Source organism: Anolis sagrei, chromosome X (genome assembly GCF_037176765.1).
Source record: "Anolis sagrei isolate rAnoSag1 chromosome X, rAnoSag1.mat, whole genome shotgun sequence".
NCBI lineage: Eukaryota > Metazoa > Chordata > Lepidosauria > Squamata > Dactyloidae > Anolis > Anolis sagrei.
The window spans coordinates 57,058,380-57,078,309 of record NC_090034.1 but is presented as its reverse complement, the minus strand read 5'-3'; the positions used below and the strand labels follow the sequence as shown (position 1 = coordinate 57,078,309).

The 19,930-nt window shown below is 42.6% G+C and overlaps 1 protein-coding gene and 2 non-coding genes across 3 annotated transcripts; 2 read left to right on the top strand and 1 right to left on the bottom strand.

The window, feature by feature from the left end:
* The first annotated feature begins 463 nt into the window (after positions 1-463).
* LOC132782209 (U6 spliceosomal RNA) lies at positions 464-570 on the top strand. Its single transcript, XR_009632046.1, has one exon. It is a non-coding gene; the product is annotated as a U6 spliceosomal RNA (small nuclear RNA).
* A 3,207-nt stretch (positions 571-3,777) lies between these two features.
* Positions 3,778-3,884, bottom strand: LOC132782210 (U6 spliceosomal RNA). The gene has a single exon (XR_009632047.1). It is a non-coding gene; the product is annotated as a U6 spliceosomal RNA (small nuclear RNA).
* A 322-nt stretch (positions 3,885-4,206) lies between these two features.
* R3HDM4 (R3H domain containing 4) lies at positions 4,207-17,242 on the top strand. The gene is made up of 8 exons (XM_060784919.2): positions 4,207-4,377; positions 9,297-9,454; positions 10,645-10,763; positions 10,861-10,963; positions 12,206-12,291; positions 13,783-13,868; positions 13,986-14,041; positions 15,051-17,242. The coding sequence occupies exons 1-8, from the start codon at positions 4,280-4,282 to the stop codon at positions 15,173-15,175; spliced, it is 831 nt and encodes a 276-aa protein (XP_060640902.2). The 5' UTR covers positions 4,207-4,279; the 3' UTR covers positions 15,176-17,242.
* The last annotated feature ends 2,688 nt before the right edge of the window (positions 17,243-19,930 follow it).

Genomic DNA, 19,930 nt, shown 5'->3' with positions numbered 1-19,930 from the left:
ATGGCCCCCAACGGAAGTATACACTCCTTCTACGGAAGTGTTTTTTTTCTTCTTTCCCGATCGCTCTTCAAAGTATCTAATTGGAGTGAAGAATTGAAATCCTTCCGTTTGTCTTCAAACGTTGTCATGTCATAGTAGAATACAATGTTTTGTTTTTTTTCTTCAGGCAATACAATAGACAAATCCTTAAGCGAGAAGCCCCAAGACTCTTGGGCCAAGAGGGAGGGTATTATTTGCATATGCGTTTTCCCATCAGCACTGGAAAGAAGGGAGAAATTAAAACGGGATTTTTTCCATTATAATATTGAAATATGAAAGATAAATGGAAGATATAAGATTAAATATGTTACAAGATTTGCAATCCGGTTATCGATGAATAACTCGGGTGTAAATTATAGTTACCATAATGTTAAAATATGCTAATAGTCATGCTTTAAATACAATGTGGAGAGAGCTAGCATTTGTGCTCGCTTCGGCAGCACATATACTAAAATTGGAACGATACAGAGAAGATTAGCATGGCCCCTGCGCAAGGATGACACGCAAATTCGTGAAGCGTTCCATATTTTCTTGCCAAAATAGATGCTTCTTTTGCTTACTTTCCATCCTCTATCACAGTGTTTCTCAACCTGTGGGGGTCACGAAGGGGTGTCAGAGGGGTCGCCAAACACCATCAGAAAACATATATTTTCTGTTGATCATGGGTTCTGTGTGGGAAGTTTGGTCCAATTCTATCATTGGTGGGGTTCAGAATCTTATTTCATTGTAGGTGAACTATAAATCCCAGCAACTACAACTCCCAAATGTCAAGGTCTATTATTCTCAAACTCTTCCAGTGTTCTCATTTCAGCATATAGAGTATTCGCGCCAAGTTTGGTCCAGATCCATCACTGTTTGAGTCCACAGTGCTCTCTGGATGTGGGTGAACTACAACTCCAAAAGTTCAAGGTCAATGTCCACCAGATCCTCCCAGTATTTTCTCTTGGCCATGGGAGTTCTGTGTGCCAAGTTTGGTTCAATTTCATCATTGGTGATATTCAGAATGTTCTTTGATTGTAGGTGAACTATAAATCCCAGCAACTACAACTCCCAAATGACAAACTCAATCCACCCACAACCCCACCAGTATTCAAATTTGGGCATATTGGGTATTCGAAAATACAGTACATCCTGCATATCAGATATTTCCATTACGATTCATGACAGTAGCAAAATTACAGTTATGAAGTAGCAATGAAAATGTTATGGTTGGGGGTCACCACAACGTGAGGAACTATACTAAGGGGTCGCAGCATTAGGAAGGTTGAGAACCACTGCTTATCGATTCCTTTGCCTTTGTTTTTCATAGGCATTTTTTTGGATCTTAGGCATTATAGAATCAAAGAGTTGGAAGAGACCTCATGGGCCATCCAGTCCAACCCCCTGCCAAGAAGCAGGAATATTGCACCCCTGACAGATGACATTATTAATTATTATATATTAATAATGTCCTGGAGAATCATATAATAACAACAACAACAACAACAACAATGTCCTGGAGAATCAGCTAATCATAATATGAATATAATAATATATTATATATTATTATTATTATTATTATTATTATTATTATTAATATAATAATAATAATACCCTGGAGAATCATATGATGATGATGATGATAATGATGTCCTGGAGAATCAGCTAATAATAATAATAATAATTATTATTATTAGAAACCTGGTGGGATGACTCCTATCGCTGGAATGTAGACATCGAGGGCTATAACCTCTTTCACAGAAACCGAACAAAGGGGAGAGGAGGCGGAGTAGCCTTATATGTCAAAAACTCTTATGCTGCAGAAGAGATGCAAGACAGCAATCCGGGAAACCAGCTTGAAAGCATCTGGATAAGAATCAAGGGAACTGGGACTCAAAAAGATCTCGTTGTAGGCATCTACTACAGACCTCCAAGCCAGGAGGAAAAACTTGAAGTCTTCTGCCAACTGTTGACCAAACAGGCACAGAGAAGAGATGTAGAAGTCATGGGTGATTTCAACTATCCCGATATTTGCTGGAAAACAAACTCAGCCAAGAGTACAAGGTCCAACAAAGGTCTCTTCCAACTCTTTGATTCTATGATTCTATGAATATAATAATAATAATGCCCTGGAGAATAATAATAATAATACGATGATGATGACGACGATAATGATGTCATAGAATCAAAGAGTTGGAAGAGACCTCATGGGCCATCCAGTCCAACCCCCTGCCAAGAAGCAGGAATATTGCATTCAAAGCACCCCTGACAGATGGCCATCCAGCCTCTGTTTAAAAGCTTCCAAAGAAGGAGCCTCCACCACACTCCTAGGCAGAGAGTTCCACTACTGAACGGCTCTCACATTCAGGAAGTTCTTCCTCATGTTCAGATGGAATCTCCTTTCTTGTAGTTTGAAGCCATTGTTCCGTGTCCTAGTCTCCAAGGAAGCAGAAAACAAGCTTGCTCCCTCCTCCCTGTGGCTTCCTCACATATTTATACATGGCTATCATATCTCCCCTCAGCCTTCTCTTCTTCAGGCTAAACATGTAAAGGATCACGGGTTTAGGGTGTGGGGTCCCTTTTCGAAGAAATCCACAGAGTCCAATACGTTCATGTAAGACACCGTTTATTCAACCTGATCCGCATGAGGTGAACAGACAGCAACTCTGCAAGTGATTTCACAGACTGTCGCGCCCTCCTTGGCTTTTTGCAAACCTTTATACTCAGGTAATACAAGGGGTTTTTTGGTCATGGAAAGTACTCTCTTTCCAGCCCCCCTCCCTTGACCTTTTGAGGGAAAGTACCTTCTTGCACCTGCAGACTTTTGGATCTTTTCTTTATAGAGCTGCCAACCTGGGGTTTGGGACCACTTTGCGAGGAGGTGTCAGAAGGGTTGCCAAAGACCACCAGAAAACACAGCATTTTCTGTAGGTGAACTGTAAATCCCAGTAACTACAAGTCCCAAATGTCAAGGTCTATTTCTCCCAAACTCCATCTGTGTTTATATTTGGGCATATTGAGTATTCATGCTAAGTTTGGTACAGATGCATCATTGTTTGAGTCCACAGTGCTCACTAGATGTAGGTGAACTACAACTCCAAAACTCAAGGTCAATGCCCACCAAATCCTCCTAGTTTTTTCTGTTGGTCAGGGGAGTTCTGTGTGCCAAGTTTGGTTCAATTCCATCGTTGGTGGAGTCCAGAATGCTCTTTAATTATAGGTGAACTATAAATCCCAGAAACTACAACTCCCAAATGACAAAATCATAATTTTTTGAGTGATGGTCACTCCTTGTGTTGTGAGATGTTTTGTTGCCAGATTTGGTGTGATTTCGTTCATTGGTTCTTTTGTTTTTAGGGTACTCGTTATGCACAGAGCATTTATATATATATAGATTATGATTAGCTGATTCTCCAGGACATTGTTGTTGTTGTTGTTGTTGTTGTTGTTGTTGTTGTTGTTATCTGATTCTCCAGGACATTATTAATATATAATTAATAATGTCATCTGTCAGGGGTGCTTTGAATGCAATATTCCTGCTTCTTGGCAGGGGGTTGGACTGGATGGCCCATGAGGTCTCTTCCAACTCTATGATTCTATATAATGCCTTTCTTTTCCCAATTTCCCTACTTAGCCTTCCAATCGGGTTTTGCAGCTTGGCAGCTCTATAAAGAAAAGATCCAAATCATTGCCTATGAAAAACAAAGGCAAGGGAATCGATAGATGGAAAGTAAGCAAAAGAAGGATCTATTTTGGCAAGAAAATATGGAACGCTTCACGAATTTGCGTGTCATCCTTGCGCAGGGGCCATGCTAATCTTCTCTGTATCGTTCCAATTTTAGTATATGTGCTGCCGAAGCGAGCACAAATCCTAGCTCTCTCAACATCCTATTTAAAGCATGAATATCAGTATATTTTAATCTTATGGCGAGTATGATTCTATTTTATTTTGGTAGTTCATACTTTGTTTGGATTTCCATTTCTTCGGAAATACCTTCCAAACTTCAAGTCGCGTATTTATCTTTTGAAAAGCACCCCTCCAAAGAAAGAAAACTTTGCATTCTGGATATGCAAATATAGCTCCACCCCCTCTTTCCTTGCTCTGCCCCTTTCCCCAAGCCAATGGATGGCAAGGAAACAAGGGTTGGGTTTGACTGCAAGATCTGCCTCTTCCCTGTCTTTCCACACCCAAGCTGACGTCACTTCCTGCCCCTCCACCCTTTTATTTATTTTAAAGGCTCCCTTTAAGGGAAGGGAAGCCATGGTCGAGCTGAAAGGAGGAGAAGAAGAAGAAGCCTCCAAAGGGGCCCAGGATCAGGCCCAGCAGCCACGATCCGGCCCTTTACATAAGGCCCAGGGGTGAGTCAAGAAGAGGAAGTCCTCAATCTATATATATATATATATTCAAATGGCTCAGGTTTTTAAAGTCTTCTTCCTTGGAGAACAGCCTAGCAAAGGATTCAGTTGGCTTGGGGTTCATATACCTTTTAGGGTCTGGGAAGCTAAGCAGGGTCGGGCCTGATTCGAAGTTGGAGGGTGTGAGTTCGAATCCGCCGGAAGACAGTGATTATCCAAATGTTTTAATCATAATATTTTCATAAATTCTTAATTAAATATGGTGGCAAGCCCATATATGTCAAGTGTTTTCGGATCTATTGATTACTGAACAAGCCTGATGGTTTCCCAATAGTAACCCAAAGATTACTTCCAAAGATTAGGAATTAGGAAAAGAAGGGGAACCCTAAAGGTCATCTAGGCCAACCCCTCTTCCCAAGGTCAGATATATATTTGTGTGTGTGGTTACTATTATATACACTAGCAAGTCCAAACCAGATTGGCAACTTCAGGTGCCAACTGTTTGCTTCCGCGTTGTTGGCCAGGCACAGGGATGGGGATGAACTACAAATCCCGATCAAGTCCTGGCTCTTCGATTCTTTTTTTTATTTATTTTAAAACATTTATATTTCGCCATTCTCACCCCGAAGGGGACTTGGAGCGGAGCACAGCTTATACACAGCAAACATTCAATGCCGGGACACAAATTCACATACAATACATAAACATTAAAAAAACATTGATCAAAATATTAAAATAACCATTTAAAACCGTCCTAGCCATCCGCATCAAATCTAATTGGCCTGGTCATCTTTCCTATTGCCGCTTTATTGCCCTGTCCCGAAAGCTTGGTCCACAGCCAGGTTTTTACCATCCTACTAAAGGACAGGAGGGAGGGGGCCGTCCTGATCTCACCAGGAAGGGAGTTCCATAGCCGGGGAGCAATCACCAAGAAGGCCCTGTCTCTCGTCCCCACCAATCGTGCCTGTGACAATGGCGGGACGGATTCTATTTTGCCTAGGTGATATTGTTATTACTATTGTTGTTGTTGTTCATTCGTTCAGTCGTCTCCGACTCTTCGTGACCTCATGGACCAGCCCACACCAGAGCTCCCTGTCGGCCGTCACCACCCCCAGTTCCTTCAAGGTCAGTCCAGTCACTTCAAGGATGCCATCCATCCACCTTGCCCTTGGTCGGCCCCTCTTCCTTTTGCCTTCCACTTTCCCCAGCATAATTGTCTTCTCTAGGCTTTGCTGTCTCCTCATGATGTGGCCAAAGTACTTCAGGTTTGTCTCTAGTATCCTTCCCTCCAGTGAGCAGCCGGGCTTTATTTCCTGGAGGATGGACTGGTTGGATCTTCTCGCAGTCCAAGGCACTCTCAGCACTTTCCTCCAACACCACAGCTCAAAAGCATCGATCTTCCTTCGCTCAGCCTTCCCGAAGGTCCAGCTCTCACATCCGTAGGTGACTACAGGGAATACCATGGCTTTGACTAGGCGGATCTTTGTTGCCAGTCTGATGTCTTTACTCTTTACTATTTTATCGAGACTGGACATTGCTCTCCTCCCAAGAAGTAAACGTCTTCTGATTTCCTGGCCACAGTCTGCATCTGCAGTAATCTTTGCGCCTAGAAATACAAAGTCTGTCACGGCCTCCACATTTTCTCCCTCTATTTCCCAATTGTCAATCATTCTTGTTGCCATAATCTTGGTTTTTTTGATGTTTAGCTGCAACCCGGCTTTTGCGCTTTCTTCTTTCACCTTGATTAGAAGGCTCCTCAGCTCCTCCTCGCTTTCGGCCATCAGAGTGGTGTCATCTGTATATCTGAGGTTGTTAATGTTTCTTCCAGCAATTTTCACCCCAGCTTTGCATTCATCAAGCCCCGCACATCGCATGATGTGTTCTGCATACAAGTTAAAGAGGTTGGGTGAGAGTATGCAGCCTTGCCGTACGCCTTTCCCAATCTTGAACCAGTCTGTTTTCTATGATCAGTTCTGACTGTTGCTACTTGGTCCTTGTACAGATTCCTCAGGAGAGAGACAAGGTGGCTTGGGATGCCCATCCCACCAAGAACTTGCCACAATTTATTATGATCCACACAGTCAAAGGCTTTGGAATAGTCAATGAAGCAGAAGTAGATGTTTTTCTGAAACTCCCTGCCTTTCTCCATTATCCAGCGGATATTGGCAATCTGGCCTCTCATTCCTCTGCCTTTTCTAAACCCAGCTTGAACATCTGGCAGCTCTCGCTCCATGTCTTGCTGGAGTCTTCCTTGCAGGATCCTGAGTATTACCTTACTGGCATAAGAAATAAGGGCCACTGTACGGAAGTTTGAGCAGTCTTTCGCATTTCCCTTTTTTGGTATGGGGATATAAGTTGATTTTTTCCAGTCTGATGGCCATTCTTGTGTTCTCCATATTTGCTGGTATATGGCATGCATCACCTTGACAGCATCATCTATCAAGATTTTAAACAGTTCAGCTGGGATCCCATCGTCTCCTGCTGCCTTGTTGTTAGCAATGCTTCTTAAGGCCCATTCAACCTCACTCCTTGGGATGTCTGGTTCTAATTCATTCACCACACCGTCAAAACTATCCTCGATATTATTATCCTTCCTATACAGATTTTCTGTATAGTCTTGCCACCTTCTCTTGATCTCTTCAGCTTCTGTTAGGTCCCTGCCATCTTTGTTTCTTATCATACCAATTTTTGCCTGAAATTTACCTCCAATGTTTCTAATTTTCTGGAAAAGGTCTCTTGTCCTTCCTATTCTGTTGTCTTCTTCCACTTCCATGCATTGCTTATTTAAAAATAGTTTTAAATTATTACTATTATTATTATTATTATTATTACTATTATTAATATTGAATGATGATGATGATACTACTAATAGCTGAGGATGAACTACAAATCCCTATCAAGTCCAGGTTCTTTGACCAAACCCGATCTTAATTAGAAAGATAATACCATTATTATTGTTGTTGTTATTGAAGAATGTATTTATTTATTTATTTAGAATTTTTAGATACCGGTCTTCTCAACCCCCGCAGAGGGACTAAATCCGGTTCACAACAAAAGATTCATAAACAGTAGTTTAAAACATCACATCCCATAATTCACTAAAACATTAAAAAGCAATCATATAATTATATAATGCCAAATCGTCAAAATGAAGTCACAATTCATCGCCATCCATCCGTGTGGTCAGGAGTTATTGACTCACTCATCAAAAGCTAAATTCCAGAGCCAGGTTTTCACCAGTTTTCTAAAAGTTAGGAGAGAAGGGGCAGATCTAATCTCCAGTGGGTGGGAGTTCCAGAGCTGAGGGGCCACCAGCGAGAAGGCCCTGTCCTTCGTCCCCACCAGATGCGATTGCGAGGGTGGTGGGATTGAGAGCAGGGCCCCTCCAGAAGATCTTAACAACCTTGATGGTTCCTAGGGGAGAATCCGTTCAGACAAGTAAACTGGACCGGAGTTGTTTAGGGATTTATAGGTCAATACCAGCACTTTGAATTGTGCTCGGAAGCTAATTGGCAGCCAGTGGAGCTGGCGCAACAGAGGAGTAATATGCTCCCTGTACCCCGCTCCTGTTAGTAATCTGGCTGCTGCTCGTTGGACTAATTGCAGCTTCCGGGCAGTCTTCAGAGGCAACCCCACGTACAGAGTGTTGCAGTAGTCTAAGAAGAATAGATGTGACAGGCCCAAAGGCATACATATATCTGCATTAAATAATAATTATTATTAATATTATTGACAAGAAGCAACTGGAAAAGCTTACACATGTGAGGATTTAAAGATCGAATGGCAAAGACTCTGGCACAAACCAATCAAGGGGGTCTCAGTAGTGATCGGCACACTGGGTGCAGTGCCTCAAGACCTTGGCTTGCACTTAAAAACAATTGGCACTGATAAACTTGCCAGCTGTCAGCTGCAAAAGGCCACCCTATTCAGATCTGCACGCATTATTTGCCGATACAATCACACAGTCCTAGACACTTGGGAAGTGTCCGATGTGTGATCCAATACAAAAGCCAGCATAGTGATCTTGGTTGCTGTGTACTAATCTTGTTATGTTTCCAATAATAATAATAATAATAATAATAATAATAATAATAATAATAATAATGTGATGATGATGACAGTGATGACACTATGAATTGCCTAATGATTGTTATTGCAATACTACTGCAACTAGATGGGGGGGGTGAATGGGCAAAGGACCTTGGGGAACTGCAACTCCTGTGGTTCAATTGCTTCAAATGGTCCAACGATCGGCAGCCAGGATGCTAACAGGAGCGACACTCAGGGAGCGTACAACTCCTCTGTTGCGCCAGCTCCACTGGTTGCCAATTTGCTACCGGGCACAATTCAAAGTGCTGGCTTTAGCCTATAAAGCCCTAAACGGTTCTGGCCCGATGTACCTGTCCGAGCGCATCTCCTCCTATGAACCAGTTAGGACATTAAGATCATCTGGGGAGGCCCTGCTCTTGGTCCCGCCGGTTTCACAGGCTCATCTGGCGGGGACGAGAGACAGGGCCTTCTCAGTGGTGGCCCCTCGGCTGTGGAACGCCCTTCCTGCAGATATTAGATCGGCCCCTTCCTTACTGGCATTCCGGAGAAAGGTGAAGACCTGGCTGTATGAACAGGCATTCAACTAGGCAGTGTTACTGGTTATTGATTATCGGGACACGGATAATTGGATAACGAAACTGCATTCTGATTCTATTGATGAGAACTGATGGATGATTATATTGATGTATTGATGTTGATGTTTAATTAATTGTGATGCTATGGCTTTTAAATGTCTAATGGTTCTGTATTGTGTACTCTGAAACTATTGTTGTTAACTGCTCTGAGTCGCCTAAGGGCTGAGAAGAGCGGTATACAAATGAAGTAAATAAATAAATAATATTTTACGAATTTTTTCCTCCCTTGTTTTGCAGGGGCATCGAGGGCCTTTTGTCTGGTGCCGGGTCTCCTTCCCCTGCCAAGCGTTTTTCTCCGGCCAAACGGAAACAGCATTATATCAACCAAGCGATCCGGAACTCGGACCTCGTTCCCCGGGCCAAAGGCCGCAAGAGCCTGCAGCGGCTGGAGAACAGTACACCTTCCCATTCATTATATGCAGCCATACATTAATATAATATCTTAATATATTACTAGTAATATAATAATAATGCATTTTATTTTATTAATGTAATATAATAAGCTGAATGGTTTTGTTAATGGATATATGAGGGGGAAAGCTGGTTTAAATATAGTAATATTATGAGAATTAATATAATATGTTAATATTAGTAGTAGTAATATAATAATAATAATAATAATACATTTTATAATTTATTATTTGTGGATTAGCAACCAGCAAAGCAGTGCTTTCTCTGTCCCTCAGGTAGTCATGGAGACCTGAGTGGGGGGTCTCCACGGCAACCTTTTTAGTGTCATTTCTTTCCCACAACACTTTTACTGGAATTTTTCCCACACTCTTTCAGTGAGCCCTTGGATATTCAACAGACTTGATTAAATAGGAATTTACCAGAGTTGCACACAAAGCAGTCCTTTCTCTGTCCCTCAGGTTCTGAGGATGCAGTCCTCCATGACAATCCTCTGGGTCTCCATGGAAACTCTCTAGGTCTCCATGGCAACCCATCAGTCCCAGGTCTGCCGCAGGCCGCAGTCTTGGACTCCAACTCCCATCATCCCCAGCCTGGCTAGGAAAGGGATGAGGATGCTGGAAGTAGGCGGGACCATAGAGTGGCACATTTGGTTGTGTGTGGACATTACGCTGCCCTCTAAATGGGGGCAAACTATAATTGCCATCATCCCTCTTCATACCAACCTTTTGGTATTGTGTGTTGTGTTGGGTCCCTTGTCTATTGTCGGCGACCTTCCAAGTATGGGTGTAGTAGAAATCCCTTCATCCTCTATCAGTATCCGGCTGGTATTTTAAGTCGGATCACAATGGGTCTTGTGTGCCACGTTTGGCACAGCTCAAGCAAGCCTGTTAGGAGCAATCCTGGACCGTACTTACATTGTGATCTTCCACTACGTGGACGACCTTGGTATACATATTGCTCATTCTAAGTGAGAGCAGACTACAAACCCCATCATCCTCTATCAGTACCAAGCTAGTATTTTAAGTTGCATCGTGATGAGTCTTGTGTGCCACGTTTGGTGCAGCTCGTGAAAGCCTGATATGAGCTATCCTGGAACGTACTTACATTGCGACTTTTCTATACGTAGATGACATGTTGATCACTCTAAACACATTCTTCTTTTCTTTTTTCCCAGCACGTTATTTAATGACGCTTCTGGAGAGAGATGAGTGCGCCAGTGAAGATGGGGAGTTTTCCCCACCGGCCGTCCCCAGCATCTTTGCCCAGGCCTGCAAGAACGAGACCTACATGAAGGTCGGGCCCTTTGCCAAACTACAACTTCCACTGCATTATCCCACGGCACATGAGATTTACGATGTGGCTTTTTGTTGTTTTGTTTTTCTGCCAATAGATCTGGAACGACTTTGTGAACCGCTCCGGCGAGGAGCAAGAGCGGCTCCTGATCTTCTTGGAGGAGAACAAGAAGAAGAACAAGGCGGATGGACATTGGAAAGGTGGCCAAAGGGATACCCAAAGGACATCTAGTACATCCCCATTCGGCCATATAAGCATATTAAGGGTTGAAGGGACCCTCAAAGGACATCTAGTACATCCCCATTCGGCCATACAAAAATATAAGGGTTTAAGGGACCCCAAAGGACATCTAGTCCATCCCCATTCAACCATACAAAGATATTAAGGGCTGAAAAGACCCCAAAGGGCATCTCGTCAATCCCCATTTGGCCATGCAGGAATATTAAGGGTTGAAGGGACCCCCAAAGGACATCTAGTACATCCCTATTCGGCCTTACAAGAATATTAAGGGCTGAAGGGACCCCCAAAGGACATCTAGTACATCCCCATTCGGCCATACAAGAATATTAAGGGTTTAAGGGACCCCAAAGGACATCTAGTCCATCCCCATTCAGTCATTAAGGATTGAAGGGACCCCCCAAAAGACATCTAGTCCTTCCCCATTCAGTCATATAAAGATATTAAGGGATGAAAAGACCCCAAAGGGCATCTAGTCAATCCCCATTTGGCCATGCAGGAATATTAGGTGTTGAAGGGACACCCAAAGGACATCTAGTACATCCCTATTTGGCCTTACAAGAATATTAAGGGCTGAAGGGACCCCGAAAGGACATCTAGTACATCCCCATTTGGCCATACAAGAATATTAAGGGTTTAAGGGACCCCAAAGGACATCTAGTCCACCCCTATTCAGTTATTAAGGATTGAAGGGACCCCCCCCCCAAAAGACATCTAGTCCTTCCCCATTCAGTCATACAAAGATATTAAGGGGTGAAAAGACCCCAGAGAGCATCTAGTCAATCCCCATTTGGCCATGCAGGAATATTAGGGGTTGAAGGGACACCCAAAGGACATCTAGTACATCCCCATTCAGCCATACAAGACTATTAAGGGTTGAAAGGACTCCCAAAGGACATTTAGTCCATCCCTATTCAGCCTTACAAGAGACCCCCAAAGGACATCTAGCACATCCCCATTCGGCCGTGCAAGAATATTAAGGGTTGAAGGGACCCCCAAATGACATCTAGTCAATCCCCATTTATCCATAGAAGAATGTGAATGGTTGAAGGGACCCCCAAAGGACGTCAAGTCCATCCCCATTTAGCCGTAAAGGAATTCCTGGACCATAAGAATTGGAAGGGACCCCCAGAGGTCATCTAGTCATGAGTTCTAGGAGTGTAAGACTGGCGTTCTATCTCTCTTCTCTTTCTCTTTGATGCCAGAACACCCCACCTTGACCCCAAAGGAGTGTTTCCAGCGCATCAGCCGGCGTTTGCGGACAACGCTGAAGCGCAGCCGGATCCCCAGGGTAAAGTATTATTTCTTTGCTTATTTTTTTGCCACCTACTTGAGAGTTCTGGTTATCTGAATGTCTGTTATGATTATTACCCGGTATTGTCCAGGTATGTATTTTCTTTGTGGCTCTTTCTTTCCTTCTTCTGTTTTCCTCATACAACTTCTCCCTCCGTTCATCCCTTCCTTGCTTTCTCATTCCTTCTTTTTTCCCCCTACTCCATCCCTTTCCTCATCCCTTTTCCCCTTTTCTTCCCATCTTCCTTTTAATTTCTTCCCTCCCTTTTCTGACTTCTCCCTTCTTCCCTTCCTTCCTCTTTCCTTCCTTCCTTCCTTTTCCTAATTAACATGGCAATCTGCCAGGCTCCCTTTGGGAAACTTGTTTAAAATACTACAATTATTAAAGTAAGTGAGAAAAGAACACTTTTAGGGTGAGCAAAGGCTGCAATATTATTATTATTATTATTATTAATAGGAATGGAAATTACTATATAACTACCATATTAATATTAATTACAATATAGAGTAATAATAATAACTGTAATAATATAATATTATACTATACTGATATTAATTAGTATGGTATAATAATATAGTATTATTACAGTAATTATTAATATATTATATTATAATAATATAGTATTATAGTTTAACCCTGGTGATGCAGTGGGTTAAACAGCTGAGCCGCTAAACTTGCTGATCGAAAGGTTGGCGGTTCGAATCCTGGGAGCTGGGTGAGCTCTTGCTGTTAGCCCCAGCTTCTGCTAGCCTAGCAGTTCGAAAACATGTAAATGTGAATAGATCAATAGGTATCGCAGAGGCTAACAGCAGGAGATCTCCCCACTCCCAGATTCAGACCACTGACCTTTTGGTCAGCAAGTTCAGCAGCTCAGTGGTTTAACCCGCTGCACCACCAAGGCTCCCTTATATTATTATACTGGGTTATACTGGGTTACTCCATTGTAATTAATATTCATATACTATATTATTAAACTATATTAATATTAATTACAATGGAGTAACCTGGTAGTACAGTGGGTTAATCGCAGAGCGGCTGAACTTGCTGACCAAAAGGTCAGTGGTCCGAATCTGGGAGTGGGGAGACCTCCTGCTGTTAGCCCCTGCGGTACCTATTGATCTACTCACATTTACATGTTTTCACACCACCTCCCAGAGTCGGACACCACTGGACTTTATGTCAAGGGGAAAACCTTTACCTTTACCTTAATAATAATAACAAATGTGTAATAACACTATATTATTATACTATATCAATATTACTTACAATATAATAACAATAAGTCTATAATACTGTATTATTATTATCATTATTATTACTATTTCTATCCAGCTTTCTTCTCTAGAACGAGACTTAAAGCAGCTTGAGCCAGACCCCTTTCTCTTGGATTGCATAACCCATCCTCTCTTCCACCTGCCTGACTGGGAATGATGGGATTTGCAGTACATTCTTTGCTTTGAAAAGGCTTTCTTTTTGCTTTCTTGGAAGGAAACCCTGGAAGGTTTGGAAGAGGACTTGCTGGCCTTCTTCTCCGCCAACCCGCACGCCGTTTACACCGCGATGATGGACGACAGGTAATGTTTACAATGAGATTGAGGTATAGAAGAAAAATAGAAAAATATATGGAATTGGAGTCTACTTTTTTTAGGACCTTTAAAATTCTCTTTTTCCCTTTGTTCTTTCCATTGCAGCTTCCAGCGGCTCCTGCTCCATGCTCTTTGCCAATATATGGACCTCAACTCCGCCAGTGAGAAAATCCCAATTTTCTAATCTATTTTGCAACTGGAGGCTCGTTTCTCCATCATTGTTACAGCTGTCAGGATGAAACTTGGCATACGTGTAGGCAACACTTTTGACTCTAAGCCCACCAAGTTTCAGAACGTTTTGGTCATCCACTGATTTTTAGGAATTTTTAAAAGGTTTTACACGTCAGCTTTGCAGAAAGCCATGTGATAGGCTAACAAGGAAAAAAAGAAACAGCGTGCAGCAGCTGTTGTCAATTACATCATCCCCATCTATTGGACTCGAGGTTTGTTTCTCCATCATTTTTATGACTGTCAGGATGAAACTTGGCACACTTGTAAGCAACACTTGTGACTTTAAGCCTGCCAAGTTTCAGACTGTTTCGATCACCTGCAGATTTTTAGGATTTTTTAAAGTTTTTACAAATCAAAGGAGGAGCTTTGCAGAAAGCTGTGTGATTGGCTGACAAAGAAAAACGAAACAGTGCGCAGCTCCCTCCATTGGGCTCGAGGCTTGTTTCTCCATCATTTTTATGACTATCAGGATGAAACTTGGCACACTCGTACGCAACATTGACAACTTTATGCCTGCCAAGTTTCAGAATGTTTCGATCATCTGCAGATTTTAAGGATTTTTTTAAAGGTTATACAAATCAAAGGAGGAGCTTTGCAGAAAGCTGTGTGATTGGCTGACAAAGAAAAACGAAACAGTGTGCAGCTCCCTCCATTGGGCTCGAGGCTTGTTTCTCCATCATTTTTATGACTATCAGGATGAAACTTGGCACACTCATATGCAACATTGACAACTTTACGCCTGCCAAGTTTCAGAATGTTTCAGTCATCCTCTGATGTTTAGGATTTTAAAAGAGGTTTTACAAATCAAAGGAGGAGACCGGCTTTGCAGAAGGCTGTGTGATTGGCTGACAAGAAAAAATAAAAAACAGGCCATAGACTTCTTTCTCATTTTCCCCATTAAAAATGCTTTCTTCTTTTTGGATTTTAATTCTGTTTCAGGTGCCGATCACGAAGGCCAGCGGCAAATGAAGGTCAGCAACAAGCGCCAGGATTTCTGGCGCCCGCAGCTCCTCCTTTCGGCCTACCTGGAGCAGATGAGCTCACGGGGACGATGGGACCTCTAACCCTTTTCCGAATGGGTTTTTTTAATGCCATAAACAGGATCGATTCATAGGTTATTATATATATATATCAAAACCTGACATTTTTGGGCGTGTCTCCAAGCTGTGGATGACGGGAATTTCTGTGTGTATCTCAAGTGGCAAAATCATTTTAAAAAAATACATCCAATGGCAAAATCAGTTATATATACATTCTATACAAAATCACTTTTTGGGACTCTTTTCCCCTGAAATCCAGTGGCGGGGGGGGGGGGGGGGGGTGTTGTGTTCAATTTTGGGATGGATTCCAAGTTGTGGGTGATAGGAAACTCAGTCATTCATATGTGTGTGTGTGTGTTTATGTGTCAAATTGCGATGATTTTTTGCAGAAACCATTTATAGAATCGGCTCACTATCTCACACTTGTCTGGTTTCAAGCCGTGGATGATGGGATTTCTCTTTTTTTGGTGCTATGGTAAAAAAGAAGCACAACCCTTTGGGAGTCTTTATAAAGTGTTTATAGAGACGATCTTTTATAAATATATATTAAATTAATGTATATACCCAGAAAATACCTTCTCCTCTTTCTTCATTCCTTCCTTTATTCCCTACCCCCTTTCTTTCGCCACTGTTCTCTTCCTTCCTTCCTTGCTTCCTTCTCTCCTTTTCTTTTTCTTCTTTGTGTTGCTTTCCTTCCCTTTCCTCATACTGTTCCCCCTTTCCTTCTCCCTTCCTTTCCCTTCTTTTTTCTCTTTCATTCCTTCCTCCCTTTCCATTTTCTCTTCCCTCGCTTCTTTCTTTTCTTATTTCCTTTCCCCATCTGTCTCTCTTCCCTCCTTTCTTTCTTTTGCTTTCTTCCTTTCTTTTCCCGTCTTTCTCTTTCTTCTTCCTTCCTTTCATTTTCTTTCTTTCCCTCTTCTCCTTCCTTTACTTCCTTCCTTCTTTCTTTTTGTCTTCTTTTCTGTTCCTTCCTTTTCCTATCTTTTTTCTCTCTTTCCCCTTTTTTTTCTTTTTCTTTCCCTCTTCCCTTTTCTATCTTTTTTCTTTTCCCTCCCCTCCCTCCCTCCCTCCCTTCCTTCCTTCCTTCCTTCCTTCCTTTCTCTCTCTCTCTCTCTCTCTTTCTCTCCCTCCCTCCCTCCCTTCCTTCTTTCCTTCCTTCCTTCCTTCCTTCCTCGCTTTCTTTCTTTCTTTCTTTCTTTCTTTCTTTCTTTCTTTCTCTTTCTCTCCCTCCCTCCCTTTCCTTTTTTCTCTTTTCCTTCCTTCTTTCTTTTTCTTTCCTTTTTCTTCCTTCCTTCCCCCATCTTTTTCTCTCCTCCCTCCTTTCTTCCCTTCCTTCTTTCTTTCTTCCTTGCTTTATCTTCCTTCCTTTTTCTATCTTTTTCTCTCTTCCCTCTTTTCTTTCTTTCTTTTTCTTCCCTTCCCTTCCTCATCTTTTCTCTCTTGCCTACTTCCTTCCTTCCATCCTTCCTTCCTTTTTTAATTTCTTTTTCTTCCTCCCTTTTCCTATCTTTCTCTCTCTCCCTCTTTTCTTTCTTTCTTTTTCTTCCTTTACTTTCCCATCTTTCCTCCCTTCCTTAATTTTTCCTTTCTCTTCCCTTCTTTCTTCTCTTCACTCCCTTCATAGCTTTTCCTATTTCCTTTCTCTTCTTCTCTCTTCTTCCTCTCTTCTTTCCTTCCCTTCCTTCATTCACATGTTACAGTCAATCGGATTTGCTTACTTTCTTTCCCAGTGACATCACAGAGGGCCACTTCACCTATCAACAGCCAACTTGCTTCCATCCTTTTCTTCCTTTCTTCTCTGGGGTAAAATACCTTAATAGAATATGTCCATTCAGGGCATGTTATAACCTTGCATATTTTGCTCTTGGAATCTGGGTTCAATTTATTCTGCCTGTGAATCAACCAAAAAATTGCGTTTGGGGTTGCAAAGTTTTAATTCTATCCCAGAATATTTGCTTTCGAAAGAATAATTGCAAAACGCCAATCGGGCTTTCCTTAACTATTTTTTGTTTTTGGCTTCCGATGTTTGCGAAAACCAATATTTATACCGCCGATTTTGTGTAAATAATAAATATGAAAGCTTTTAAGAGAGGCCGCCCTCCTTGTTGTGGTTTTTAAATTAATATTATAAATGTAAACAAACGCACGAGTGGAAATTGAATACAAGACGGGAATGTGATGCTGCAGCAAAGAAGGCGAAAAAGAGCCTTTATCTAGTCCAGCCTAGAGTTGGAAGCGGCACCCAGACGCCATCTAGTCCAGCCTGAATATAGGAAGGGTACCATCTAGTCCTGCCTAGAGCTGTAATGGGCACCCAGAGGCCATCTAGCCATGTCTAGAGCTGGAAGGGGGACCCAGAGGCCATTTTGTCCAGCCTAGAGATAGGAGGGTTACCATCTAGCCCTGCCTAGAATTGGAAGGGGACCCAGAGGCCATCTAGTCCAGCCTAGAAATGGAAAGGGAACCCAGAGGCCACGTAATCATGCTTAGAATTGGAAAGGGCACCCAGAGACCATCTAGTCCAGCCTAGAGATGGAAGGGGCACCGAGAGGCCATTAGTCATTCCTAGAATTGGAAGGGTTACCATCTGGCCCTGCCTAGAGCTGGAAGGGGAACCCAGAGGCCATCTAGTCCTGCCTAGAGCTTGAAGAAGCACCCAGAGGACATGTATTCCAACCTAGAGTTGGAAGGGGCACCCAGAGGCCATCTAGTCCAGCCTAGAGATGGAAGGGGCACCCAGAGGCCACGTAATTGTGCCTGGAATTGGAAGGGGCACCCAGAGGCCATCTAGTCCAGCCTAGAGATGGAAGGGGCACCCAGAGGCTATTAGTCGTGCCTAGAATTGGAAGGGTTACCATCTAGTCCTGCCTAGAGCTGGAAGGGGAACCCAGAGGCCATCTAGTCATGCCTAGAGCTGGAAGGGGGACCCAGAGGCCATCTAGCCCTGTCTAGAGCTGGAAGGGGAACCCAGAGGCTATCTAGTCCTGCCTAGAGCTTGAAGGGGCACCCAGAGGACATCTATTCCAGCCTAGAATTGCAAGGGGAACCCAGAGGCCATCTTGTCCAGCCTAGAGATTGGAGGGTTGCCATCTACTCCTGCCTAGAGATGAAAGGGGCACCCAGAGGCCACCTAGTCCAGCCTAGAGATAGAAGAGTTTCCATCTTGTCATGCCTAGAATTGGAAGGGAAACCCAGAGGCCACCTAGTCCATAGCTTCTTTATTCTTGATTTGGGACCTTCTTTGAGGATGTCAAAAATAGTGTGTTAATTGCCATCTAGTGGCTGTTTGAAACATTTACACAAATCAGATCCTTCGGCTGTAAACTAAGGTTACCACCATGGCATAGAAAAGCTTGCAGATAGTCTGCGTCCTTCAGTGTCAAATATCTAGCTAGCATTTGAGCCACAGCAGAGCTACAGCCTTCCAAATTTCCCCACTCTGCTATTTCACCATCGTCCACTAGGCGTCGCTGTTTTCATACACAAAATCCATCTTTATATTCTGTACTGTGGTATTAATATGACTCTGGGAGACGCGGGTTCGAATCCCGCTGGGGGAATATTCAAAAATCATTCAAAACAATTATTTGCTATCCTGAAACTAACTATATATATATATATATATATATATATATATATAGAGAGAGAGAGAGAGAGAGAGAGAGAGAGAGAGAGAGACTATAATACCCATCACCCTTAGCTCAGTGCAGCCTGGGATGATGGGACATGTAGTCTACCTTATCTAGGGGAAGTTAGGGAAGTCTCTTTTTCAAGAAAAGGGAGAAGAAATTGCAAAGAAGGAGAAAAGAGGAACTGACTTTATTATAGTCAGGTTTTTAGGGACCGTTTGCAAAGAGACTTCCTATTAAAATGTGGAATATTTTTCAGGGTTTTGTGTTTGTGTGTATATATATGTGTGTGTGTGTACATATAACATATATAAAGGAGAAAGGCTGGAGGAGAAAATAGTAATAAATAATGATGATGAAATAAGGCAGCAGTTTCAAGTAAAACTACATCTCCCAGGATTCCTTAATAAAATTACATCCCCAAGGAACCCTTAGTAGAACTACATCTCCCAGGGATTCCTTAGTAAAACTTCATCTCCCTGAGATCCCTTAGTAAAACTACATCTCCCAGGGATCACTTAGTAAAACTACACCTCCTAGGGACCCTTAGTAAAACTACACACTCCAGGGATCCCTTAGTAAAACTACACTTCTCAGAAATCCCTTAGTAAAACTACACATCCCAGGGGTCCCTTAGTAAAACTACATCTCCCAGGATCCCTTAGTAAAACTACATTCCCAGGGTCCTGTAGTAAAACTACACCTCCCAGGGATCCCTTAGTAGAACTACATCTCCCAGTGATCCCTTAGTAAAAATACACCTCCCAGGGATCCCTTAGTAAAACTACATCTCCCAGGGTCTGTTAGTAAAACCACACCTCCCAGGGACCCCTTAGTAAAATTACACCTTCCAGGATCCCTTAGTAAAACTACATTCCCAGGGTCCTGTAGTAAAACTACACCTCCCAGGGATCCCTTAGTAGAACTACATCTCCCAGTGATCCCTTAGTAAAACTACACCTTCAAGGGATCCCTTAGTAAAACTACATCTCCCAGGGTCTGTTAGTAAAACCACACCTCCCAGGGACCCCTTAGTAAAATTACACCTCCCAGGATCACTTAGTAAAACTACACCTCCTAGGGACCCTTAGTAAAACTACACACTCCAGGGATCCCTTAGTAAAACTACACTTCTCAGAAATCCCTTAGT